Source organism: Mauremys mutica, chromosome 2, assembly GCF_020497125.1.
Source record: "Mauremys mutica isolate MM-2020 ecotype Southern chromosome 2, ASM2049712v1, whole genome shotgun sequence".
In the NCBI taxonomy this organism is placed as follows: domain Eukaryota; kingdom Metazoa; phylum Chordata; order Testudines; family Geoemydidae; genus Mauremys; species Mauremys mutica.
This window is the reverse complement of record NC_059073.1, coordinates 4130809-4157535: the sequence shown is the minus strand read 5'-3', so window position 1 is coordinate 4157535 and position 26727 is coordinate 4130809. Positions and strand designations below refer to the sequence as shown.

The 26727-nt window shown below is 65.2% G+C and overlaps 2 protein-coding genes across 5 annotated transcripts in view; one reads left to right on the top strand and one right to left on the bottom strand.

The window, feature by feature from the left end:
* OPLAH (5-oxoprolinase, ATP-hydrolysing) overlaps positions 1 to 8221 on the top strand; it is a 53634-nt gene extending 45413 nt beyond the window's left edge. Inside the window, exons 25-26 of the mRNA XM_045004808.1 lie at positions 5971 to 6068; positions 7229 to 8221. Coding sequence (XP_044860743.1) covers positions 5971 to 6068; positions 7229 to 7381 — 251 coding nt within the window. The 3' untranslated portion in view covers positions 7382 to 8221. The remainder of the gene's footprint in view (positions 1 to 5970; positions 6069 to 7228) is intronic.
* Positions 8222 to 18157: 9936 nt separating this feature from the next.
* The window catches only part of LOC123364833 (sphingomyelin phosphodiesterase 5-like), a 49494-nt gene continuing 40924 nt past the window's right edge, over positions 18158 to 26727 (bottom strand). For all 4 annotated transcript variants that reach the window (XM_045007281.1, XM_045007282.1, XM_045007280.1 and 1 more), the window contains 6 exons: positions 24805 to 24877; positions 22541 to 22681; positions 21789 to 21878; positions 21381 to 21444; positions 19677 to 19833; positions 18158 to 18999 (listed from right to left, as the gene is read on the bottom strand). In XM_045007281.1, the coding sequence (XP_044863216.1) occupies positions 18889 to 18999; positions 19677 to 19833; positions 21381 to 21444; positions 21789 to 21878; positions 22541 to 22681; positions 24805 to 24877 (636 nt within the window). In that variant the 3' untranslated portion in view covers positions 18158 to 18888. The remainder of the gene's footprint in view (positions 19000 to 19676; positions 19834 to 21380; positions 21445 to 21788; positions 21879 to 22540; positions 22682 to 24804; positions 24878 to 26727) is intronic.

Genomic DNA, 26727 nt, shown 5'->3' with positions numbered 1-26727 from the left:
GAGTCTTGCCCGCATGCTCGGGGTTCAGCTGACCGCCATATTTGGGGTCGGGAAGGAATTTTCCTCCAGGGTAGATTGGCAGTGGCCCTGGAGGTTTTTCGCCTTCCTCCGAAGCATGGGGCAGGGGTCGTTTGCTAAAGGAGTGGATGGATCGGCTTATGTGGCCTGCATCTTGCAGGAGGTCAGACTAGATGATCATAATGGTCCTTTCTGATCTTGAATTCTATGATTCTATGATTCTATGAAACTTCCTTGATCAAATCACTTTCACATCCTTCAGCTGCAGTAAACTGCTTGCACAGGTTACCATGAGGATTCCTTTCCCCAGGAGCTTTTTAAAGCAGCAGTTCCCCCCTCTCAGAAATTCTGCCCTCACCCTTCTCACCCAGGGCTCGCTCTAAAGGAACAGTTCCCTGAGCCAGCACAGACTCTTTCTGGGTCTCACTTACATCCAGAATCACCTCTGGCCCATCAGGCAGATTCCTACACAATCCCCTTCCAGGCAAACTCCTAGACTCACTAGATAACAGGTTAGAATCATTCTCCTTCCCTTCGCCACACACAAGCTCAGGAATCTTTTCCTTCTTGCTGCAAGTTGTCAAACTGTCAGTAGGTAACACAATCAAATCACCTTTCTGCTCTCCTTGTGCCCTGGCTAGGGTATGACCCTGAGCAGATAGAGCTGCTACACCCTTTTCCAACCATACACTAGCAACTGGCAAACTACAAACATCCAGGATTGTTTGGTCTCTCGGATTTTGCTAAGACACTAACTGGATGCAACCTAGTCACAGGGCCATTCTCCCCAGCAGACCCAAACTTAGGACCATTCCCTTCCTGGGCTTTAGTTGAATCCAGAACCCACTCTGAGACAACTGCACTATTCTCCACCCTCCCAGGCTGAAAGGCCCCTTCTGTCTGCTCCACAGACACAGAAGAGCCGGAGACACATTCTCCTCTACCAGACACACAGCTCAGGATCTCATTTCCCTGGTCCCAGCACACAGGGCTGTTCATAGACAACTGCTTGGAGACCGAGGTAGCTCCCCCCATAGGCAAGTCAATACCCCTGACAGACACAGGCACATTCCCTTCACTGTCACATTTCTCCACACAGGACACAGGTAAGGGACAGGGACACTCATCTTCCACTGTCCTTGTCTTCCCAAACTGCTGACTAGACAAAGCCACCAGCTCACACGGCTGCCTAGGCTCCTCCAAACTTCCCCTGTCAGGCACATGGCCACTCCCCACAGACACACGGCTGCTCTTCTCACTACACGGAGCTACTGCCAGCAAATCACAGTTACCCATTTCAGGTTCACTTTTACAAGCTGCACTAGCCACCGATCCATCACCCATCACAAATCTCCCCTTTCCTTCCTCAGCTCCGGCTCCCACCCGACCAGCCACTTTCATCTGCTCCTCAGAGAGATTTTCCTGACCAGTGAGACCTTCCTGCTCTTGAGCTACCCTCTGTCCCCCCATCTACCCTCCCTCCGACCCCCGTCTGACACCTACCCTCTGTCCCCCCATCTACCCTCCCTCCGACCCCCGTCTGACCCCTACCCTCTGACCCCCATTTACCCTCCCTCCGACCCCCGTCTGACCCCTACCCTCTGTCGCCCATCTACCCTCCCTCTGACCCCCATCTGACTCCTACCCTCTGTCCCCCCATCTACCCTCCCTCTGACCCCCATCTGACTCCTACCCTCTGTCCCCCCATCTACCCTCCCTCTGACCCCCATCTGACTCCTACCCTCTGTCCCCCCATCTACCCTCCCTCCGACCCCCTTCTGACCCCTACCCTCTGTCCCCCCATCTACCCTCCCTCCGACCCCCATCTGACTCCTACCCTCTGTCCCCCCATCTACCCTCCCTCTGACCCCTCGTCTGACCCCTACCCTCTGTCCCCCCATCTACCCTCCCTCCGACCCCCCGTCTGACCCCCTACCCTCTGTCCCCCCATCTACCCTCCCTCTGACCCCCGTCTGACGCCTCCCCGCTGTACCCCCATCTTCCCTCCCTAACACCCCCCTCTGACCCCTACCCTCTGTCCCCCCATCTACCCTCCCTCTGACCCCGTCTGACCCCTACCCTCTGTCACCCCATCTACCCTCCCTCTGACCCCCGTCTGACCCCTACCCTCTGTCCCCCCATCTACCCTCCCTCCGCACCCCCGTCTGACCCCCTACCCTCTGTCCCCCCATCTACCCTCCCTCGGACCCCCGTCTGTCCCCTACCCTCTATCCCCCATCTACCCTCCCTCCGACCCCCGTCTGACCCCTACCCTCTGTCCCCCCATCTACCCTCCCTCCGAACCCCCGTCTGACCCCCTACCCTCTGTCCCCCATTCTACCCTCCCTATGACCCCCGTCTGACCCCTACCCTCTGTCCCCCATCTACCCTCCCTCCGACCCCGTCTGACCCCTACCCTCTGTCCCCCCATCTACCCTCCTTCTGACCCCCACCATCTGTGCCCCATCTACCCTCCCTCTGACCCCCGTCTGACCCCGACCCTCTGTCCCCCATCTACCCTCCCTCCGACCCCCGTCTGACCCCTACCCTCTGTCCCCCCATCTACCCTCACTCTGACCCCCGTCTGACCCCTACCCTCTGTCCCCCCCATCTACCCTCCCTCCGACCGCCGACTGACCCCTACCCTCTGTCCCCCATCTACCCTCCCTCCGACCCCCGTCTGACCCCTACCCTCTGTCCCCCATCTACCCTCCCTCTGACCCCTACCCTCTGTCCCCCCATCTACCCTCCCTCTGACCCCCGTCTGACCCCTACCCTCTGTCCCCCATCTACCCTCCCTCTGACCCCCCGTCTGACCCCTACCCTCTGTCCCCCCATCTACCCTCCCTCTGACCCCCGTCTGACCCCTACCCTCTGTCCCCCCATCTACCCTCCCTCCGACCCCCGTCTGACCCCTACCCTCTGTCGCCCCATCTACCCTCCCTCCGACCCCCGTCTGACCCCTACCCTCTGTCCCCCCGTCTACCCTCCCTCCGACCCCGTCTGTCCCCTACCCTCTGTCCCCCCGTCTACCCTCCCTCCGACCCCCGTCTGACCCCTACCCTCTGTCGCCCCGTCTACCCTCCCTCCGACCCCCGTCTGACCCCTACCCTCTGTCCCCCATCTACCCTCCCTCCGACCCCCGTCTGACCCCTACCCTCTGTCCCCCCGTCGTCCCTCCCTCCGACCCCCGTCTGACCCCTACCCTCTGTCGCCCCGTCTCCCCTCCCTCCGACCCCCGTCTAACCCCCTACCCTCTGTCCCCCATCTGCCCTCCCTCCGACCCCCGTCTGACCCCTACCCTCTGTCCCCAATCTACCCTCCCTCTGACCCCCGTCTGACCCCTACCCCGGGTGCCCCCATCTAACCTCCCTCCGACCCCCGTCAGACCCCTACCCTCTGTCGCCCCATCTACCCTCCCTCCGACCCCCGTCTGACCCCTACCCTCTGTGCCCCCATCTACCCTCCCTCTGACCCCCGTCTGACCCCTACCCTCTGTGCCCCCATCTACCCTCCCTCTGACCCCCGTCTGACCCCAACCCTCTGTGCCCCCATCTACCCTCCCACCGACCCCCGTCAGACCCCTACCCTCTGTGGCCCCATCTACCCTCCCTCCGACCCCCGTCTGACCCCTACCCTCTGTGCCCCCATCTACCCTCCCTCCGACTCCCGTCTGACCCCTACCCTCTGTGCCCCCATCTACCCTCCCTCTGACCCCCGTCTGACCCCTACCCTCTGTGGCCCCATCTACCCTCCCTCTTACCGCCCTTGTGCCCACTACCCTTTTTCCCCCATCTACCCTCCCTCTGACCCCCGTCTGACCCCTTCTCTCTGTGCCCCCATCTACCCTCCCTCTGACCCCCGTCTGACCCCTACTCTCTGTCCCCCCATCTACCCTCCCTCTGACCCCCGTCTGACCCCTACCCTCTGTCCCCATCTACCCTCCCTCCGACCCCCGTCTGACCCCCAGCCTCTGTTGCCCCGTCTACCCTCCCTCCGACCCCCGTCTGACCCCTACCCTCTGTCCCCCCGTCTACCCTCCCTCCGACCCCCGTCTGACCCCTACACTCTGTCGCCCCGTCTACCCTCCCTCCGACCCCCGTCTGACCCCTACCCTCTGTCGCCCCGTCTACCCTCCCTCCGACCCCCGTCTGACCCCTACCCTCTGTCGCCCCGTCTACCCTCCCTCCGACCCCCGTCTGACCCCTACCCTCTGTCCCCCCGTCTACCCTCCCTCCGACCCCCGTCTGACCCCTACCCTCTGTCCCCCCGTCTACCCTCCCTCCGACCCCCGTCTGACCCCTACCCTCTGTCCCCCCGTCTACCCTCCCTCCGACCCCCGTCTGACCCCTACCCTCTGTGGCCCCGTCTACCCTCCCTCCGACCCCCGTCTGACCCCTACCCTCTGTCCCCCCTTCTACCCTCCCTCCGACCCCCGTCTGACCCCTACCCTCTGTCCCCCATCTACCCTCCCTCTGACCCCCGTCTGACCCCTACTCTCTGTCCCCACACCTCCCCTCCTTCTGAGACCGGTCTTCCCACTACCCTAGTTCCCCCATCTACCCTCCCTCCGACCCCCGTCTGACCCCCATCCTCTGTTGCCCCGTCTACCCTCCCTACGACCCCCGTCTTACCCCTACCCTCTGTCCCCCCGTCTACCCTCCCTCCGACCCCCGTCTGACCCCTACCCTCTGTCGCCCCGTCTACCCTCCCTCCGACCCCCGTCTGACCCCTACCCTCTGTCGCCCCATCTGCCCTCCCTCTGACCCCCGTCTAACCCCCTACCCTCTGTCCCCCATCTGCCCTCCCTCCGACCCCCGTCTGACCCCTACCCTCTGTCCCCCATCTACCCTCCCTCTGACCCCTGTCTGACCCCTACCCTCGGTCCCCCATCTACCCTCCCTCCGACCCCCGTCTGACCCCCATCCTCTGTTGCCCCATCTACCCTCCCTCCGACCCCCGTCTGACCCCCATCCTCTGTTGCCCCATCTACCCTCCCTCCGACCCCCGTCTGACCCCTACCCTCTGTCCCCCCATCTACCCTCCCTCCGACCCCCGTCTGACCCCTACCCTCTGTCCCCCCGTCTACCCTCCCTCCGACCCCCGTCTGACCCCTACCCTCTGTCCCCCCGTCTACCCTCCCTCCGACCCCCGTCTTACCCCCTACCCTCTGTCCCCCATCTGCCCTCCCTCCGACCCCCGTCTGACCCCTACCCTCTGTCCCCCATCTGCCCTCCCTCTGACCCCCGTCTGACCCCTACCCTCTGTCCCCCATCTACCCTCCCTCTGACCCCCGTCTGACCCCTACCCTCTGTCCCCCATCTACCCTCCCTCTGACCCCCGTCTGACCCCTACCCTCTTTCCCCCATCTACCCTCCCTCTGAACCCGCTCTGACCCCTACCCTCTGTCCCCCCATCTACCCTCCCTCTGACCCCCGTCTGACCCCTACCCTCTGTCCCCCATCTACCCTCCCTCCGACCCCCGTCTGACCCCCATCCTCTGTTGCCCCATCTACCCTCCCTCCGACCCCCGTCTGACCCCTACCCTCTGTCCCCCATCTACCCTCCCTCCGACCCCCGTCTGACCCCTATCCTCTGTCCCCCCATCTGCCCTCCCACGGACCCCCCGTCTGACCCCTACCCTCTGTCGCCCCATCTACCCTCCCTCTGACCTCCGTCTGACCCCTACCCTCTGTCCCCCATCTACCCTCCCTCTGACCCCTACCCTCTGTCCTCCCATCTACCCTCCCTCCGACCCCCGACTAACCCCCTACCCTCTGTCGCCCCATCTAGCCTCCCTCCGACCCCCGTCTTACCCCCACCCCCTCATGGTACCCCCATCTACCCCCATTTACCCTCCCTCTGACCCCTCATCTAGCTCCCGCCCCCTTGTGGTAGCTCCATCTGCCCCCCATTTACCCTCCTTCTGACCCCGCTTTCTCTCTTGGGCAGGGGGGGACTCCGGCTCCCCCGGGCTGAACTTGCTGATCTGCAGAGACGGACGAACCATCAACCTGGGGGGGAAGACGTCATTGCCAGTGCTCCCCGGAGTAAGAGTCCAGCACCCCCCTGGCTGGGGGTGGGAGGGGAGCTGGTTGACGGGCTCTCTTGGTGGTGTAGGGGGTGGGGCTGGCACGGCTGTCCCGGAGGAGGGGGCGCGGCTGGTTGACACGGCTCCCCCGGTGGGGGTGGGGCTGGCACGGCTGTCCTGGGGGAGGGGGGCGGCTGGTTGACACGGCTCCCCCGGTGGGGGGTGGGGCTGGCACGGCTGTCCTGGGGGAGGGGGGCGGCTGGTTGACACGGCTCCCCCGGTGGGGGTGGGGCTGGCACGGCTGTCCTGGGGGAGGGGGCCGGCTGGTTGACACAGCTCCCCCGGTGGGGGGTGGGGCTGGCACGGCTGTCCCGGGGGAGACGGGGGGCGGCTGGTTGACACAGCTCCCCCGGTGGGGGGTGGGGCTGGCACGGCTGTGCTGGGGGAGAGGGGGGGCGGCTGGTTGACACGGCTCCCCCGGGGGGGGGTGGGGCTGGCACGGCTGTCCCAGGGGAGACGGGGGGCGGCTGGTTGACACAGCTCCCCCGGTGGGGGGTGGGGCTGGCACGGCTGTGCTGGGGGAGAGGGGGGGCGGCTGGTTGACACGGCTCCCCCGGTGGGGGGTGGGGCTGGCACGGATGTGCGGGGGGGGAGGGGGGGCGGCTGGTTGACACGGCTCCCCCGGTGGGGGGTGGGGCTGGCACGGCTGTGCGGGGGGAGAGGGGGGCGCGGCTGGTTGACACGGCTCCCCCGGTGGGGGGTGGGGCTGGCACGGCTGTGCTGGGGGAGAGGGGGGGCGGCTGGTTGACACGGCTCCCCCGGTGGGGGGTGGGGCTGGCACAGCTGTCCCGGGTGAGAGGGGGGCGCGGCTGGTTGACACAGCTCCCCTGGTGGGGGTGGGGCTGGCACGGCTGTCCCGAAGGAGGGGGGCGGCTGGTTGACACAGCTCCCCCGGTGGGGGTGGGGCTGGCACGGCTGTCCCGGAGGAGGGGGGCGGCTGGTTGACACAGCTCCCCCGGTGGGGGGTGGGGCTGGCACGGCTGTGCTGCGGTCCGGCTGTACCAGCCAAACCTTTCCTTGGGTTGACCTGGTCTGATTCCCCTCTCTGGTGGCTCCTGTCTGGGCAGGGTCTGGGGACAGCCCCCCTCTCCTCTCACTGGCTCCCCTCCCTCCCCACAGGACGTCTTCCGCTTGCAGACCCCCGGCGGGGGTGGCTTTGGGCTGGCTGCTGACCCCAGGGACTCCCTGGAGCGGCACCAGCCGCCTGACGCCAGGAGCTTCCCGGAGCGTGGCAGCCTGTACGACTATCGCCTGGCGCAGGAGACGGCGTGAGGGGCCGGGCCGGGGCGTGGGATGAGCCGCCCCACGGCTCTGCCCCGATGCAGTGCGGGCTTGGCCCCCCTCCCCCCTCCTGGCCTCCTAATGCGGGGAGCATGGGCCAGGACTCCTGGGTTCCAGTCCGCTGGGCCCTGCCTCGCTGTGTTACGGTGCCCGAGTCCCTGCCCCTCTCTGCCCCACTATGGGGCGAACACTTGCAGGGGTCGTTCCTGGGCATTTGCAGAGGGTTTGGGACTCATGGGGCTGGAGGTGCGGTTGGGGGCCTGAGCCAGGGCCTGTGGTGACTGGGGCCATGGGAACTCCCCTCCACGTGTCCTGGAGCTGAGTCTCCCTGCTCTGTCAGCCCCACAGGGCCCTGCTGCTCTCGGGGCGCAGCCGGGCCCCCCGTGGAGGAGGGGCGTGAAGGGAGCTGCCTGGGGGGAGCGAGAGCAGCATTTGCCCTCCGCCCCCAGCAGCGAGGAGCCGATGCAGCAGTTCGGGTTCTCTCCAGGGAAGGGCGGCGTTTGCCCCATCACAGGCTGTTGTAAGAGGAGGCCCTGAAACATAAACCCTGGGTCTCAGAGGCCCGGCCTGAGGCCTGAGCTAAAGGGATGCTCAGGACTTAGTGAACATAGAGCAGAGTGAAGCTGGGGGCCAGAGGCAGGCCCTGCTCCCAGACGCTGGCAAGAAGGCTGCTCATTGGATGTATACACAGAGCTAAAGGCATCTGTCACGGGGTCCCCGGGCGCTGCTCTGGAACCGCTCCCCACCAAGCCAGGCAGGACTCTGGGGAGCCTCCTCTCCCTCGGAGCAGCCTGTCTGCAGGGCAAGAAGCTCCCACGGCTTCACCTCCTGGGTCTCTCCCTGGAGCATTCAGCATCCTCTGCCCCTCCGTGCGCTTCCCACAGCGAGTCCGCCCAGCGGGGTCCTGGGGGGCCACAGGGTCCTGCCCCCCCCCCCCACTGCGCAGTCAGACGTGACTCTCAGCCAGCCAGTAACACAGAGGTTTATTCGATGACAGGAACAGGGTCTAAAACAGAGCTTGTAGGTACCGCGAACGGGACCCCCTCAGCTGGGTCCATTCTGGGGGGCAGTGAGACAGACCCCCCCGTCTGCCCTCACTCCTCGTCCCCAGCCAGCCCGAAACTGACACCCCCTCCAGCCCCTCCTCTCTGGCCTTTGTCTCCTTCCTGGGCCAGGAGGTCACCTGATCTCTTTGTTCACCTTTAGCTATTCCCTTGCAGGGCGGACGGGCCCCCCATTTGTTGCCAGGAGACAGTGTGTCGGCCAGTTATGCACACTGGAGACTTAAGAAATGCATAGGGGAAACTGAGGCACCCACACAGTATTCAGAGGAAACATTAAGAACGGTCCCACTTCATCGCATCTCTCCCCCCTTCAAGACCGAACTGAGCGAGGTCACTTCAGCCAGTGACCTGGGGAAGTTCGAACCCACCAACGCTCCCAGGGATGCCCCAGCATCTCTCCCATTCCTTGCTCGGAGTTACACCGGATCCTTCCGGTTTCACACCCTCCCATGGGTCTGTTGTGCTTGATGGCACTCGCCGGCTGCATGTGAAAAGGTTTATGCGGCCCGGGCCCTTTTGCCACCCCAAACCCCTGGGGTTTAAACTGGGATTGGGTCTCTTCCCAGCGCTCCAGTTTGGAGGGCTGTGATTCGGGCTCTCTGGGTTAAGAGCCCCCAGCTGGACCTTGGCCACCCTCTGAACAGGTGTCTCTGTCCACAGCACTTCCTCTAGAATCTCCCCCGACCTAGGCATGGGGTAGGCCTCAGACACCGTGATGGAACCAGCGGAAGCTTAAAGCCCACTAAACCAGATTATCCCGTCTTCCTTGGGGACCAGCCCCACGGGTGAGGCCCATGGGCTGTTGAACGGCTGGATCACATCTAAAGCCAGCAGGTTCTGGGCTGCTTTCCCAGTGACTCTGAATGGGGAACACCTGATGGGGAGATTGGCTCCCACCTCAGGGAAGAGATCCCCAGGGGGTCTTCCCCCTTCTCCCAATCCTCCCCTTCCAGGTCCAGGGGTCCCCTCGCTTTCCTCCCATCCAGCAGCTTGAAAGGGAAGAACCCTGTGGATTCCTGGGGCACCACCAGCTGCCTCCCGATTCCCCACAGTTCCACTTCCCCTTGGGGAGCTCATTCCCGGTACAGGGATCCCTTCTCCTGCAGGACTCTGTCCCTGCAGCCCTCCTCAAGGGGGTTAAGTTCCCTCAGCTTCTCCAAGGAGGGATCCTTCCACAGCTCGGTCTGGGATTCAGCTGCTGGGGCAGGGAGTGGGACCTGCTCCCTCTCGCTGGCTGGGCCTGGGGTCACAGCCCCCCTGAGCCCTGTCCCTGGTAGCTCCCTCCCTGCTGTGGAATCACTTCCCAGCAGCACGTCTGGACCAGGCAAACCTGGTTAGCAGCCGACCTGCCCTGCCTGGGTGTCCCCCCACTCAGCTGGGGTCTCAGCTCCCCCCCTGCTCAGCGCTGCCCTGGCTGTCCCCGTGGGGGCAGGCAGTGAGCTCTCTGCTCTGGCCACAGCCTCAGAGCCAGCGTAAGCCCCCTCTCCGGTGTGCAGGGGGGCAGGGAGCATCTCTCCCTCCCACTCAGCCCCAGGGGGCTGGTTACAGGCAGGCAGGTATCCTGAGCCCAGCAGCCCCTCCCCCCTGCCAGCCAGGTCATTTGCATTTTCACTGACCATTTCCATCCCAGCCAATTGGTTCCCTGGATTTGAATTCAAACCCTCGGCCATTACAGGAGCAGGGCCTGGATCCTGTCCCAGAGAGACACAGTCACCCCCCAACAGGGCCTCCCAGCCGCTCTCCTGGAGAACCCCAACGACCAGCCAGCCCGACCCCTCCTGGGGCTGCACAGGGCTCCGGGCCATAGGCAGGGCCAGGGGCTTCACCCCGGGGACCTTCACCCAGGTCCCACAGCCCCTCAGCATCTGCGGCTGCACCACCCGGGCCTGACAACAGTTCTCTCTGTCCCAGGGTCTCGCCACCCCAGGCAGGTCTCCCCACTGACCCCCACCTTCCACTCCCACTGGGGGCCCGAGGGGCCTGAGCCCAGGAGACTCCACGCAGACATACAGGCCGGGGCCAGGAGTGGGAGCCTGTCAGCCACCCCACCCATCTGGCTGACGGCGTCTATGGCCTTGGGACCCAGCAAGGGAGCTAGATACCGGGGCGTTTCCGCAGGGTCCCCCTGGTTCAAATCACCCACCTGCTCGAAGGCAGCACGGGGAGCATCCACATCCCCCCCTCCTTAACCAGGGGCAGCAATTTAGGGTTGAGGTTCCCTGTGGAACTGGCAGCCCGGGGTCTATCCCCACTCACCCCTGGGCAGCCCCCTATGCCTCCCCGCTCCACCATCACCAGTCCATGCAGCTGCTGCTTCTCCTGCAGCTTTTCCTCGGGCTCTTGCTCTCTCTCACGGTCCTCTCGCTCTCTCAGGCTCTGCTCCCATCCCATCCGTCTCCGATCCCCTGATGGGGAACCCGTTCGTGAAGACCCTCGTCTGGTTGGGGACCAGACTCTCGGGGATGCCTGGCTGCTGCTCCAGCTGCTCCCAGATCCTCTTGTAGCCCCATCTGGGTCAGGAATCTGCTCCTCAGAGCGGTCCTTGTCCTCCTCCTCCAGCTGCACAATTAACTGGGCCTTGGTGAACTTCCCCATGCGTCACCCTCTCTGTGTGCACAGGATCACAATGTCCTTCTCAAGGAGATGGTGACAGGCCATCACTGCACCGCTCCCAAGTGGCTCTGGACTCAGAGGCCTGTGTGCTCTTGGCTCCTCCATGGTTTCCAGGAAGAACCCTGGTGTGCCAGCCCTTCACATGTCACCACCTCTCTGCCAGGGTCGAGCTGCAGCCTCCTCCACCCCTGGAACTGCTCCTGCAATCCCCAGGGGAACCCTGCTATTGCCAAAATCCTTCTCTTTCCCAGGGTCGAGCGGCAGCTTCTCCGCCCCTGGGACTGCTCCCTGCCGCCCTCAGGGGGACCCCGTTACTCCAACAGTCCTTCTCGCTGGTCACACACTCCCAGGGGTTAACCGCCCCCTGAAACCGTCCCTCTCTGAGCCTTCAGCACACCTAGTCCTCATTATCCCTCCTTTGTTTTACTGCTCCCCAGTCACTCACTGCAAGCCAGCGCCATTCACGGGGTGCAGTACATCCCACCGCTGCCACCAGTTGTCACGGAGTCCCTGGGCGATGCTCTGGAACTGCTCCCCACCAAGCCAGGCAGGAGCAAGAAATGCATAGGGGAAACTGAGGCACCCACACAGTAGTCAGAGGAAACATTAAGAACAGTCCCACTTTGTCACAGTATCAAGCACTAATAGGATAAACATGGACCAGGATGGCACCAGAACAGTCTGGTACAAACACATTCCACAGAGAGAATGAGGAACAGGCTGACCCATCCTAAAAGACAGGGTCAAAAGGATAATCTGATGGACAGACTTGTTCAAACCAACATGTACCAGGAGAGAGGCAGCATCCCAACATGCAGAGGGGTTGCACCCCAACACCTCAGGAGTGACGTGTAACGTGTTTGTACCTGTGTATAAGAATGCACCCCTGGGGCCGTGTCTTTGTCTGGCCTGGGGGCAGCGGAGAGTCCCGCCACTGACTGAGCTGAGTCCATTGTCAGGGGTGCATATTCGTAGTATGTCCTGTAGAGTCTGCGGGGAACTTTTACTGTGCTTCATTTGGCAATAAACCTGGCCAGGTGCCTTTGTACCTTATCAGAGTCTGTGGTCATTGGGGGTTCTCTGGGGGTCTGCTGTGTCTGCAGAGCCGGGGCAGCGTGCAGGGAGAACACATGCATGCAGCCGACAGCTACAACATTGACCTGAGCAGAGCCCCACACCGGTGACGTTGTTGGAGTCTGAGGGAGTGAAAGGCACCGGCACTGCTGTGGGCCGCACTGCCACATGCCAGCCCAGTCGTAGCCTCCTTGTGGCCCCAGAGCTGGAGACCCCGGGGCTCCTGCTAAACCCGTCTCTGTGCTTTGCTCAGGAGCGATAGGCCTGGCGGGGGGCAGTTCCACCCGCCCACCCGCGTGACCCTATCCAGGGCTCTGGCTCTTTCTGACGCAGGGGGAGCTTCAGCCAATGGGCTCACTGAGTTGGGCCCGGCCTGAGCCTCAGGGAGGCATGTTCCCCGCCGGGCTGCAGGGCCACCCAGAGGTGGGGGGCAAGTGGGGCAATTTGCCCCAGGCCCCACAGGGGCCCCGGGAGCTGCTCTGGGTTTTTGGTGGCACGTCGGTGGCGGGTGCCGCCCGGTGAGTACAAGAGCCGCAAGCGGCGGGGAAAAGGAAGAAAAGCCGCGCTCAGGCTGCTCCACCGCCGCTGCTTCATTCTTGGCAGCGACTCGACGGCAGGTCCTTCCCTCCGAGAGGGACCCGCCACTGAAGACCCGGCCCTGCCCCAGGCCCCTGAATCCTCTGGGCAGCCCTGCTGGGCTGGGCTTCATTCAGTCCAGCACGGAGGCTGGGGGAGGGGTAGCTCAGGGGTTTGAGCATGGGCCTGCTAAACCCAGGGTTGTGAGCTCAATCCCTGAGGGGGCCACTTGGGGATCTGGGGCAAAAATGGGTCCTGCTAGTGAAGGCAGGGGGCTGGACTCGATGACCTTTCGAGGTCCCTTCCAGTTCTAGGAGATGGGTACATCTCCCGTTATTACTATTACTAGGCTTTGGCGGGCTCGGCCTCACGTGCGGGGGCTGCCTGAGCCCAGGCTGGACCCCTGCCAGGTCGAGCGGGTCTCCCTCAGCTGGCATGAGGGCAGCACAGAGCAGGAGCAGCTCTGGCCTCTAGCTGCAGCCTAAACCCTGGAGTCTTTGCTGCCTGCCCCAGCATGTCTGGGCCTCCTCTCCAGCAGCACCTCCCATTACACCGGCTGGACTCAGCATTGCAAGGGTTAACCCCTCCAGTGCCATGGGCAGGGCAGGGCAGGGCAGCGGGCGTGACGGTTTCCGGTGAGGCTATTACAGCTGAACTGGCAGGGGTGTGATCCCCGTCCCGCGTGGGTATGTTCGGCCACCTGTGCCCCAAGCTCGACGAGGGCTGGATGGAACGCTGCCCCCGCCCCCCAGCTCCCACCAGCCCTGCTGGCTCTGCCCCCATGACCAGGCCCTTCTCCATCGCCGAACCCAGGCATGGGGAGCAGCTCTGGCCCGGCCTTTCAGACATGGAGACTGGACCTATGCCCGTACTGTGGGGAACCAGGACACTGCGTCAAGCTGCCCTGCCAAGGTGTGATCTGCACCTGGGTCAGAGAAAGCGAAAGCCTAGACCCCTTAGCAGGGTGCGGGCTGGGCTGGCGCCTTCCCTTTCCTCCAGCAGCCTGCACCAGTACGCTAGCAATGGCCAATCAGAGGCCAGCCCCTCTCCGGCTCGAGCACCTTGCGATCCCCAACACCAACCTAGAGGTGCTGGTGGGCTCGGGTGCCTCAGGCAGTTCCATGGATCCAGAGTCTGCCCAGGCACACTATCCCCCCACAGCGCAGTCACCCACCAGCTGGCACCCTTAGAGGCAACTACCCTTTGGGGCCACCGAGAAATTCTGTTTGGGCTCATGCGTGAACTGCATTCACCAGTTGTCCTTGGCATCCCGGCTCATCGCCTACAACCTGCACATCTGCTGGTGGTCAGGCATGATATGCTCTCCGTCCCTGTCTCGCCAGCAATCCTGTTTCCTGAGAGCCAAACCAGGCCCAGCAGCCCACTGCAGCTTACTCAGTCCTCCAAAGAATTCAGAGATGCTAAGCGAGGAGCCAAAGGTGACCCTGGCAACCTCCACGACCTCCTCCATAGCTCCAGGGATTCCTATTAAATAACAGCACTATGCCGACATGGTCAATGAAAAGAAAGCCAACACCCTACTGCCTCATCGCAGCTATGATGGCCCCATTGACCTCCCGTCAGGAGCCGAGGCTCCTTTTGGGCACATTGCCTTCCTCTCTCAACCTGAACTACGGGTACTTCTGGAAGGATATGAATGGTAGATCACCTTCCCTACCAGGCATGGCCATGGTCATGCCATTAGGGTTGTGCAATGCCCTGGCAACATCTTTAGGGACATACTGGACCAATTTGTTGTCCTTTATCTGGATGAGATCCTAATTTTCTCTGAAAGTCAGGATCTCTACAGTCATCATGGCTGCACTGTCTTGGAGTGACGATGCCAAAACCACCACTGCTCAAAACTTGAGAAATGCGCGTTCAATAAGGACAGGGTGGAATTCTTGGGATCCCCTCGCCCGAGGAACTCGCACGGACCTTCATAAGGCAGTGGCAATATTCAACTAGGCCACACCCAAGGATGTAGGTGGAGGGCAGTGATTTCTGAGATTTGCCAAATTTTACAGGTGATTTATTAAAGGATTCTCTAGCTTGGTTGCACCCATAAGGTTCAGTAGCCTTTGATCAACTGAAGAAGGCATTCACCATGGCAGCTATCTGAATTCACCCAGATTTCACTAACAATTTATGATCAAGGCCAATGACTCAAACTTTGCCATAGGTGCAGAATTATTTCAACATGTGGGTCCCTGCAACCAATTCTACCCCTGTGGCTTTTATTCTCGGAAGCAGTCCCCAGTGGAGAAAAATTACAATATTTGGGACAAGGAACTACTGCACATCAAGATGGCTCTGAGAAGTGGTGCCACCTCCTAGAAGGAGCCCTATTCCCAGTCCGAGTCCTGATGGACTATAGGAACTTGGAATACCTACAGACGGCCAGATTCCTTAACGAACGCCAGATCTGCTGGTCCCTCTTCTTTGCTCATGACAGGGTTGTTGTAACCTATCAACCTGGGGCAAGAAATGGGACGGCGGATGCCCTATCCCCCAAAGGCTAACATCTCAACCTGAGGAGACGCTGCATTTTTCTGAACGCGCTGGCGCTTCCTTCGCGCTGAAGGGATTGTGCCCTAGTACAGTGCCAGACGGTGACGGGGGCCCAACGGAGGCCAGGCCTCTGTCTCCCCGGAGGGGATGGAGTTTTCTCGCCAAGCAGAGATGGCAGAAAGTGTTATGGCGGCTGCTGCTGCGTGAGCACTCGCAATCCAGGAGTCCCGCTAGCCTGCGTGTGAGCTGGGCAGCGGTGGGGCTGCAGCGTCAGCCACGGAGCCTGAGTCTCCAGCAGAGACGGCCTCTGCCCTGTCTCTGCTGCTCGGTTCTCGCCCCTTGTGTGTGTTTTGTCCTCGCGGAAGCAGGCTGGGACTTTAACACCACCAGGGACAGCTCGAGCTCAGCTCACCTGACTTACACGAACAGGACGGTTAGTACCAGGCCCCCTAGTTGGCTGTGAGAAAACCCCAACATTCACCAACAAAAATCCGTGTTCTTCCATTGCAAAGGGATCCCTGGGATCCTGTTGTACCAGTGTTAACGCCGGCTGAGAGGCTGTCAACTGGGGGAGGGGGTGTTCCTGGTAAAACATCTCTCCCGCGGAAGGGAACAAGCGTCACTGTGCCAATGGCAGCCGTACCGGGGACCTGACGGCCAACACGGCCACTGGGTTTCTTCCTCTTGCTCTGTCGTTAATAAACGGCTAAAGGGCTGGTCAGGGTGTGTTCGCCGGGGGCCCGGGCGGCCTCAGCCCAAACCTCGTTGAACACCGGTCAGGGCCAGGGCCACATTAACACCTTTGATGGCCTGGCGGGGGGGCTTTAGCCAGTGCCTCTGAAATCAGTCGCAGATTAGCCTGGCTGCACTGGGCTCCCAGCTCAGGTTTGGCCCAGCTGCCTCCATTGGGACTGGGGGCGGGGGGGGGGGCGAAGCCAAGTCTGGGTGAGTGGCATTGTGACCTGGTGCAGACTCAGGCTGGGTCAGACCTGAGTAACACCGTGACCACATGCACCAGGTTGCAGTGCGGAGACGGACGCAGCCCCCTGGGCCAGGAGCCTCCTCTGCAGGGTGAACATAAGAACAGCCAGACTGAGTCACACCAATGGTTCATCCAGCCCAGTATCCAATGCCAGGTGCCCCAGAGGGAATGAACAGAACAGGGCATCATCAAGTGACCCATCCCCTGTCGCCTATTCCCAGCTTCTGGCAAACAGAGGCTAGGGACACCATCCCTGCCCAGCCTGGCTAATAGCCATCCATGGACCTATCCTCCATGAGCTTATCTAGTTCTTTTTTGAACCCTGTTATGGTCTTGGCCTTCACAACATCCTCTGGCAAGGAGTTCCACAGGTTGACTGTGCGTTTGGTGAAGAAATACTGCCTTTGGTTTGTTTTAAACCTGCTGCCTGTTCATTTCATTGGGTGACCCCCTAGTTCTTGCATTATGAGCAGGAGTAAATAACACTTCCTTATCTACTTTCTTCAAACCAGTCATGAATTTATAGACTTCTATTGAATCCCCACTTAATTGTCTCTTTTCCATGCTGAAAAGTCTCAGTTTTATTAATCTCTCCTCATATGGCAGCCATTCCAGACCCCTAATCATTTTGTTGCCCTTTTCTGAACCTTTTCCAATTCCAATACATCTTTTTTGAGATGGGGCGACCACATCTGCACACAGTATTCAAGCTGTGGGTGTACCAGGAATGTATACAGAGGCAATATGATATTTTCTGTCTTATTATCAATCCCTTTCCTAATGATTCCTAACATTGTTACCTTGTTTGGCTGCCACTGCACATTGAGTGGCTGTTTCCAGAGAACTTTCCACACTGACTCCAAGATCTTTCTTGAGTGGTAACAGCTAATTTAGACCCCATCATTTTATATGTAGAGTTGGGATTATGTTTTCCAATGTGCATCACTTCGCATTTATCACCGTTGAATTTCATCTGACATTTTGTTGCCTAGTCTGCCTGGAGCTGGGAGGGGCAGGGGGCTCTGAGCAGGGAGCTGGGAGGGGCAGGGGGCTCTGACCCAGGAGCCTGGGGTTGCATCTCATTGGCCAGAGACCAGAACCGTGACTCCTTTGCCAATGACTCCTGTGTAGCGGCCGCACATGGCATCACTGGATACGAGGGCTGAGAGGCCTGGGCAGGCTGTGGGGGGTGATGGCTCCTTGCCCTGGGGACCCTCCTGTACCCAAGCGGGGGTTGCAGTAGGGGTATTGCTGAGAGGCCTGGCATGGTGCCGAAGGGGGATGACACCTGGGGCAGAGCAGGAGCCGGGAGCTGGTGGGTCACAGGGGCGTTGAAGGGGGCTGAGCTGACCCAGCCCGTGGAGGATCTGGTTGGGCGACGGGAGCTCTGAGGGCTGAACCCCGACCCCTCCCAGGGCAGGCGGGAGCTGTGAGCTCAGCCGGTGGCTGCAGGCTGGGACAAGGGGGCCGAGGGGGGTTGGATAAGACCCGGCTTCAGAGAGACTGGGCAGATCTCGCCCGGGACTGATGGAGCCCGGGACTGACAGATCGTGTGGCCACTTGGCCGGTTGCTCGGACCTGGTCCACCTGGGAACGTTGGCTTCCCCAGGCCGCCGTTACAGGCGATTGCCAAACCCTGCTGCCCGCAGACGCAGCCGATGGCAGAGGTGCCTGGGCCGGCAGAGGAGCCAGGTCTGTACTGGGGTCAGTCCCGGGGGACGGGCTGGGCAGAGCTCGCAGCCTGGGGCAGGAGAGCTGGAGCCCCGAGGCTCAGTCCAGGGGGGCTGCATGGCCCCCCTGAAGGGAGAGAGGGACCCTGGGGACCCAGCCTGCTGAAGGGTTCCTACCAGGGACTGTTCAAAGTTGGGGTGTAGCTGTGCCAGTGGCCAGCCTGCAGCTGCCAGGGGAGAATCAGCCCCAGCTGTCCGCAATGCACAGATGTGGACAGGTGCTTTGGAAGCTTTATTAATTCCAGCTCCCGACCCCACAGGGGCTCAGTGCCAAGGCCGGGTGAGCGGGGGCAGTGGGGAGCCCCTCCTGGCAGCCACAGTGCAGCTGAAGAGCACTGTGCCCTGCTGGGGACAGACGGGCCTCGCGGTGCTGAGCAGGGGCAGACACGGCCCCCACGCCAGTGCCGGGGAGCCCCTGCCCAGCTAACACCCAGCTCACGGGCTGGGGAGGGGGCCCAAGGAGCCCGTGGCACTGAGCCGGGGGAGAAGCCAGCTGGCAGCCTGGGAAATAGCCGTCCCCTCGTCCTGCTGCAGTGGGTGAGGTCTGCAGAGGCAGCGCCACACCCCTGCGCCCCCCCGGGGACCCCGAACCCAGACCCATGGGTGCTGGGCCCCACTGGTGCAGTAGAGCAGCATGCCTGAACCTGGGGCCCCCGCCAGCCTGGAAACCAGGTGCTGGGGCTGTCCCCCTCCTGGGGCACTGAGCGGGGGGGCTCTGGCCAGCACAGACCCACCTCCCATGGGACCACCAGAGCCCCTGGGGGCAACTCTAGCCCCACACAGCCCTGCACAGCCCCAGGGGCCTCTTGGCCCAGCCAGCTCGATCCGGTCCCAGGCCTCGCGGCCTATCCGAGTCCGGCGGGAGGGGGGGACACGGAGGGGGAGGGCCCAGCCCCACCCCACCATAACGAGCACTCTCCATCGACCTTCCGCCCCGGACACCGGGGTTCACACTTGCTGCTGCCACTGCGGTGCAGGGTTCAGGAGCAGCCGCAGCCCCACAGCCATGTGGTCCGAGCAGCCGGCCAGCTGGGTGATGAAGGAAAACTTCTCCACCTCCTGGGCAAAGCAAGGGGACAGCAGTGTCAGGAGGGCAGTGGGGGTGGGTGTGTGAGAGAGAGAGAGGGAGAGACACTACAGATCCCAGGTCTGGCTACGCCAGAGCACTGCAGGCTGGGACGTGTAGTCTCCATGGGCTGCAGCCGCCCCTCAATCAAGGCTGAGCACTGACACAGCTCGCTACCCCTTCCCGGCCATGGCCAGGGTCCTTCCCCCGCTGCAGGGCAGGAAACAGCCTGGAGCGGGGCCGAGGTCCCAGCCAGCATCTCGCAGCACATCAGGGTCAGAGGCAGCAGAGAACCCAGGCGTCCAGGCCCGGACCCTTCCCGGGAGCCCCGCCCCCTGCTGAGTAGCTCTTTGAATCCCCCGGCCCCGAGCAGCGATTGCGTGAGGCCAGCCCCCTGCCGCCTGGCCCCACGGCACCGTACCGCCAAGCCCCCCGAGCGTGGGAGCTGCTGAGAGGCCCTGGAGGAGCCGATGGAGCGAGTGCGGCTCCCAGCCCCAGCCACCTCCCCAGCACGGGCCCCCGCGGCCCTACCAGCCCCCAGCAGCTGGCCCCTGAGCCGGGTCTCAGCTGAACCCCCCTGCCCTGGGCCCAGCGTCCCTGGCTGGGAGCTCTCCTGCACCCTCGGACTTGGGGCCTGCCCTTCGCTCCACGGGGCCCTCTGGGCACTCACCGTGGTCAGGTTGATGGGGGCGGGGTGCTCGCGGTACAGGATGTAGTCGATGCGGCGCCCTTCCCAGGGGCTCCCTGCTGCCGAGGGGTCGGGGCGGCCGTCCTGCAGGATGGGACCCGCCAGGTACGTCCGCCTGCCCTCCTCTTGCTCCAGGGTCCTGTGGGGCGCACGGGCAGCCATCAGCAGGGCGGGCCGAGGGGGGCCGAGTGGCGGGGGAGCAGGAGCGGGGCTCTGCGTAGGGGGCTGCACGGCAAGGGGGGGCCATGCAGAGAGTAGCCCCCAGTGTCCCATTAACCTGTGCGGGGCCATGGGCAAAGCCTGCGTTGAACTAGGCTGTAAATCCCTCTGCCCTCACCGTGCTCCGGAACCTGCAGAACCCCCATCCACTTCCCCCTCCCACAGCACCCGGAACCTGCAGGGCCCTGGACTGCTCCTCCCTCGCTCCGGAACCTGCAGAACCCCAGACGCTTCCCCCTCCCGCAGCGCTCGGAACCTGCAGGGCCCCGGACGCTTCCCCCTCCCGCAGCGCCCGGAACCTGCAGGGCCCCGGACGCTTCCCCCTCCCGCAGCGCTCGGAACCTGCAGGGCCCTGGACAATTCCTCCCTCGCTCCGGAACCTGCAGAACCCCAGACGCTTCCCCCTCCTGCAGCGCTCGGAACCTGCAGGGCCCCGGACGCTTCCCCCTCCCGCAGCGCTCGGAACCTGCAGGGCCCCGGATGACTCCTCCCTCGCTCCGGAACCTGCAGAACCCCCGTCCACTTCCCCCTCCCGCAGCGCCCGGAACCTGCAGGGCCCTGGACTGCTCCTCCCTCGCTCCGGAACCTGCAGAACCCCTGGACGCTTCCCCCTCCCGCAGCGCTCGGAACCTGCAGGGGCCCGGACGACTCCTCCCTCGCTCCGGAACCTGCAGAACCCCAGACGCTTCCCCCTCCCGCAGCGCCCGGAACCTGCAGGGCCCCGGACGCTTCCCCCTCCCGTAGCGCTCGGAACCTGCAGGGCCCCGGACGACTCCTCCCTCGCTCCGGAACCTGCAGAACCCCAGACGCTTCCCCCTCCCGCAGCGCTCGGAACCTGCAGAACCCCCGTCCACTTCCCCCTCCCGCAGCGTCCGGAACCTGCAGGGCCCTGGACTGCTCCTCCCTCGCTCCGGAACCTGCAGAACCCCTGGACGCTTCCCCCTCCCGCAGCGCTCGGAACCTGCAGGGGCCCGGATGACTCCTCCCTCGCTCCGGAACCTGCAGAACCCCAGACGCTTCCCCCTCCCGCAGCACCCGGAACCTGCAGGGGCCCAGACTCCTCCCTCACTCCGGAACCTGCACAACCCCAGACGCTTCCCCCTCCCATAGCGCCCGGAACCTGCAGGGCCCCGGACGCTTCCCCCTCCCGCAGCGCCCGGAACCTGCAGGGCCCCGGACGCTTCCCCCTCCCGCAGCGCCCGGAACCTGCAGGGCCCCGGATGCTTCCCCCTCCTGCAGCGCTCGGAACCTGCAGGGGCCCGGACTCCTCCCTCGCTCCGGAACCTGCAGAACCCCCGGCTGCTTCCCCCTCCCGTAGCGCCCGGAACCTGCAGGGCCCCAGACTCCTCCCTTGCTCCAGAACCTGCAGAACCCCCAGACGCTTCCCCCTCCCGCAGCGCCCGGAACCTGCTGCAGGGCCCCGGACTCCTCCTCCCTGGCTCTGGAACCCGTGGGTGCAGCCGTTACCTTTTCAGCTTCTCTGGGGTCGACACGGCCTCCTCGTGGATATGCAGGTAGTTCAGCAGGGTGCCTGCAGGGATGTGAGCAGCAGTTAGAGCCGCCCCTACCCTGCCATTCGCCCCACCCCAAAATCTTCCTTCAGCCACAGGTACCTCAGCAGAGATCTGGGGGGCAGGAAGGCTGGGACAGCAGGGGGCTCTGGGTCGGGAGGTGCATGGGCAGATCTGGGGGGCAGGCTGGGCTAGCAGGGCCCCTGACCCCCGGCGTCTCACCCTGAGCCCCCAAAGGCTGGGTCCCTGTGAGGATTTGGATCTAGATGTTTATCTGCAGCCCCAGACAGGGTCCCGGCCCTGCGGAACTGAGACAGAGAAGGCAGCAAGGCTGCGCCGGGCACTGGGCCATCCAGACACGTACCTATGGCCCAGGGCCGGTCCTGCCTGGGCCCCACTCGGCAGGGGTCTTGGTACTGGCGGAAGATCTCATGGGTCTGCTCCAACTCATCCCCTGGAAAGAGCCGGCAGAGTGAATGGGCCCATCTGCCCCCCCCATCCCCTCCTCCACCCCTCCCGCTGCCCCATCCCCTCCACTCCTTGTGTGATGAAGCGGGAATTTTCTATACTATTTGTATGAGTCCAATGTGTGCCTCAGTTTCCCTCTACACTTTGCTGCTCCTGGAAGAGTGCAGGAGACACAGGTGTGTGTGTGTGTGTGTGTGTGTGTCACTTGCTGTTGGGATCGGTAATTAACTGCTTGGAGCAAACCCAGATCGACAGAGGGGCCAGGACTGACCAGAGCAGGAAGCCTGCAGGCGGCACTAGGGACCTGAGCGGGGGGAGAGAGGGGCCAGGTGGCGGGACCGCGGCAGAGAGACAGGAAGCCCCATCACGCTGGGCTGGCTCCTGGCTCCGGCTGGGCAGGAGGGGCCTGTGCCTCGGTGGGCTCGCCCGCGGGCGTTCGTTTCCGTGGCTGGGGCCTAGGCAAAGGCTGCCTGTGTGGCTGCAAAGACCCAGCCCAGAGCCTCGCACCCTGCGGGGCCCAGCACCCGCGTCCCGCGAGGGCTGGCGTGGCTGGATTCCTTGCAGGGGGCCCCGGGGCAAGGCAGGGTCGCTGGGGCCCGCCGAGCCAGCCCCTCGGGGTCACAGGCTGGGCACTACCCCCTGCCCCACCTGAGGAGCAGTTGTCGAAGTTGAAGTCCCCGCAGAACACGTCGAAGGCGACGACATCCCCGCGCTGCGCGTGGGCGTCCTGGAACAGCTGCGCCCAGAAGAGCCCCTGGGTGAGCTGGCTGCAGCGGATCTGAGCATCGGCTGCGGGGGGACAGGGCTCGATTACAGCGGGGCCAACGTCCTCATGGGTGAAAACAGGACACTGCTCCTGCTCCACCTCTTTCGCTCCAGCCCCTGCACCCCCCCCCCCGCATCACTCGCTGCTCTCGCCACCACCCTCCCCTGCCAGCTGAGCACGGCTGGGGAGGGGAGGGGAGGGAGAGCTGTGCTCCGGGGGTGGGGGGAGTGGGGCAGGGCACGGTGGGGGAAGGGGAGGGGGAGCCGTGCTCTGGGGGTGGGGGGAGTGGGGCAGCGGGGGGGGGAAGGGGAGGGAGAGCAGCGCTCCGGGGGTGGGGGGAGTGGGGCAGGGTGGGGGAGGGGAGGGCAGGGAGAGCCGTGCTCCGGGGGTGGGGGGAGTGGGGTAGCGGGGGGGGGAAGGGGAGGGAGAGCAGCGCTCCGGGGGTGGGGGGAGTGGGGCAGGGAGGGGGAAGGTGAGGGGGAGCCGTGCTCTGGGGGTGGGGGGAGTGGGGCAGGGTGGGGGAGGGGAGGGGGAGCCGTGCTCTGGGGGTGGGGGGAGTGGGGCGGGGCACGGTGGGGGAAGGGGAGGGGGAGCCGTGCTCTGGGGGTGGGGGGAGTGGGGCAGCGGGGGGGGGGGAAGGGGAGGGAGAGGGGGTGGGGGGAGTGGGGCAGGGTGGGGGAGGGGAGGGCAGGGAGAGCCGTGCTCCGGGGGTGGGGGGAGTGGGGTAGCGGGGGGGGGAAGGGGAGGGAGAGCAGCGCTCCGGGGGTGGGGGGAGTGGGGCAGGGAGGGGGAAGGTGAGGGGGGAGCCGTGCTCTGGGGGTGGGGGGGAGTGGGGCAGGGTGGGGGAGGGGAGGGGGAGCCGTGCTCTGGGGGTGGGGGGGGGGAGTGGGGCAGCGGGGGGGGGAAGGGGAGGGAGAGCAGCGCTCCGGGGGTGGGGGGAGTGGGGCAGGGTGGGGGAGGGGGAGCCGTGCTCCGGGGGTGGGGGGAGTGGGGCAGGGTGGGGGAGGGGGAGCCGTACTCCAGGGGTGGGGGGAGTGGGGCAGCGGGGGGGAAGGGGAGGGGGAGCCGTGCTCTGGGGGTGGGGGGAGTGGGGCAGGGTGGGGGAGGGGAGGGGGAGCCGTGCTCTGGGGGTGGGGGGAGTGGGGCAGCGGGGGGGGGAAGGGGAGGGAGAGCAGCGCTCCGGGGGTGGGGGGAGTGGGGCAGGGTGGGGGAGGGGGAGCCGTGCTCCGGGGGAGGGGGGAGTGGGGCAGGGGGGGGGAGGGGGAGCCGTACTCCAGGGGTGGGGGGGAGTGGGGCAGCGGGGGGGGAAGGGGAGGGGGAGCCGTGCTCTGGGGGTGGGGGGAGTGGGGCAGGGTGGGGGAGGGGAGGGGGAGCCGTGCTCTGGGGGTGGGGGGAGTGGGGCAGCGGGGGGGGGAAGGGGAGGGAGAGCAGCGCTCCGGGGGTGGGGGGAGTGGGGCAGGGTGGGGGAGGGGAGGGAGAGCCGTGCTCTGGGAGTGGGGCGGGGCAGGGGGCAGGGTGGGGGAGGGAGAGCAGCGCTCCGGGGGTGGGGGGAGTGGGGCAGCGGTGGGGGGGAAGGGGAGGGAGAGCAGCGCTCCGGGGGTGGGGGGAGTGGGGCAGGGCAGGGGGCAGGGGAGGGAGAGCAGCACTCCCTGGTGGCGGAGGCCGGTAACTGCAGGGAACTGGACTTCCAGTGTCCAGTCAGCACTGCGGACCGGCACTGCCAGGTCCCTTTGTGACGGGACTTTCCAGTTAATAACCAGACACCTGGAAACCCTCCTGTGCTGTTGGCTGCACCCCACATCCAACCCCTGTGGGGCTCCCCATAGGCATCGCCCAGCCATGGAGCCAGCGCCCCGGCCCCCTCCCCACCACTCACGGGGTCCCCCCAGCTGCCCCTGCAGACCCCTGGCCCCTGGCGCTGGGACCTCACTCAGCCCAGCCCAGGGGACAGGTAGGGCCCTGTGCGGAGGGCAAGGGGGGAAGCAGAGGGAGCCGGGGCTGGGGCAGCAGAGAAGCCAGTGCCCAGGTGCCAATCCAGCACCAAGCCTGCTCCAGGAGCGCGGCAGGGCAGAGGCCGGGCGGCGCCCAGGAGCCGAACGGGGAAGGGGGGGCGTCTGGACGAGCTGGTCTCCCTCCCAACACTCACCGGCTGGAGCGTGCAGGTGTGTGCAGTTCAGGTAGCCCACAATCCGCTGCCCGTGTGCTGCCCCCAGCTCCACCTGGCGCACGCACATGGAAACAGTGCCCGTTACCAGCTGGCAGGGGCCCCATCGCGGGGGGGGGGGCAGGCGTCTGGCCAGGGCGAGGCAGAGCCGCGGGGAAGGAGGGTCAGTTTCAGCCGTCCGTGCAGGGCATGGCCAGGAGCTGGGAGCAGACGACCCCCCCGCGTGTCCGTCACCCCACGGGTGCCCTGGACTCAGCCCTTATTGTCTGGCTGGGGTCCCAGCACCTTGTGGGTTGGGAGCCCAGCTCCCGGGGCACAGCTAGACAGCCTGCGGCAGCGAGCCCCCGGTGCAGGGCTGGCGAGCCCCCGGGGTGAGAGCCCCAGCCCCAGCCCTGGCCACGTCCCCCCGGGGTCAGAGCCCCGGCCCCGGCCACGTCCCCACGGGGTCAGAGCCCCGGCCCCGGCCATGTCCCCCTGGGTTCAGAGCCCAAGCCCCAGCCCCGGCCACGTCCCCACGGGGTCAGAGCCCCGGCCACGTCCCCCCAGGGTCAGGGCCCCAGCCCCGGCCACGTCCCCCTGGGTTCAGAGCCCGAGCCCCAGCCCCAGCCACGTCCCCACGGGGTCAGGGCCCAAGCCCCAGCCACGTTCCCACAGGGTCAGAGCCCCAGCCCCGGCCACGTCCCCACGGGGTCAGAGCCCCAGCCCCGGCCACGTCCCCCCGGGGTCAGAGCCCCGGCCACGTCCCCCTGGGTTCAGAGCCCGAGCTCCAGCCCCAGCCACGTCCCCCCGGGGTCAGAGCCCAAGCTCTAGCCCCAGCCACGTCCCCCCGGGGTCAGGGCCCAAGCCCCAGCCCCGACCATGTCCCCACGGGGTCAGAGCCCCAGCCCCGGCCACGTCCCCACGGGGTCAGAGCCCCAGCCCGGGCCACGTCCCCACGGGGTCAGAGCCCCGGCCCCGGCCACGTCCCCCCGGGGTCAGAGCCTGAGCCCCAGCCCCGGCCACGTCCCCACGGGGTCAGAGCCCCAGCCCCGGCCACGTCCCCACGGGGTCAGGGCCCGAGCCCCAGCCCCGGCCACGTCCCCACGGGGTCAGAGCCCCAGCCCCAGCCCCGGCCACGTCCCCACGGGGTCAGAGCCCCAGCCACGTCCCCCCGGGGTCAGGGCCCCAGCCCCGGCCACGTCCCCCCGGGGTCAGAGCCCCGGCCCCGGCCACGTCCCCACGGGGTCAGAGCCCGAGCTCTAGCCCTGGCCACGTCCCCCCAGGGTCAGGGCCCAAGCCCCAGCCCCGGCCACGTCCCCACGGGGTCAGAGCCCCAGCCACGTCCCCCCAGGGTCAGAGCCCCAGCCCTGGCCACGTCCCCCTGGGTTCAGAGCCCGAGCTCCAGCCCCAGCCACGTCCCCCCGGGGTCAGAGCCCGAGCCCCAGCCCCAGCCACGTCCCCACGGGGTCAGAGCCCCAGCCCCAGCCACGTCCCCACAGGGTCAGAGCCCCAGCCCCGGCCACGTCCCCACGGGGTCAGAGCCCCGGCCACGTCCCCACGGGGTCAGAGCCCCAGCCCCGGCCACGTCCCCACGGGGTCAGAGCCCCGGCCACGTCCCCACGGGGTCAGAGCCCCAGCCCCAGCCACGTCCCCACAGGGTCAGAGCCCCAGCCCCAGCCACGTCCCCCCGGGGTCAGAGCCCCAGCCCCAGCCACGTCCCCACGGGGTCAGAGCCCCAGCCCCAGCCACGTCCCCACAGGGTCAGAGCCCCAGCCCCGGCCACGTCCCCACGGGGTCAGAGCCCCAGCCCCAGCCACGTCCCCACAGGGTCAGAGCCCCAGCCCCAGCCACGTCCCCCCGGGGTCAGAGCCCCGGCCCCGGCCACGTCCCCACGGGGTCAGAGCCCGAGCTCTAGCCCTGGCCACG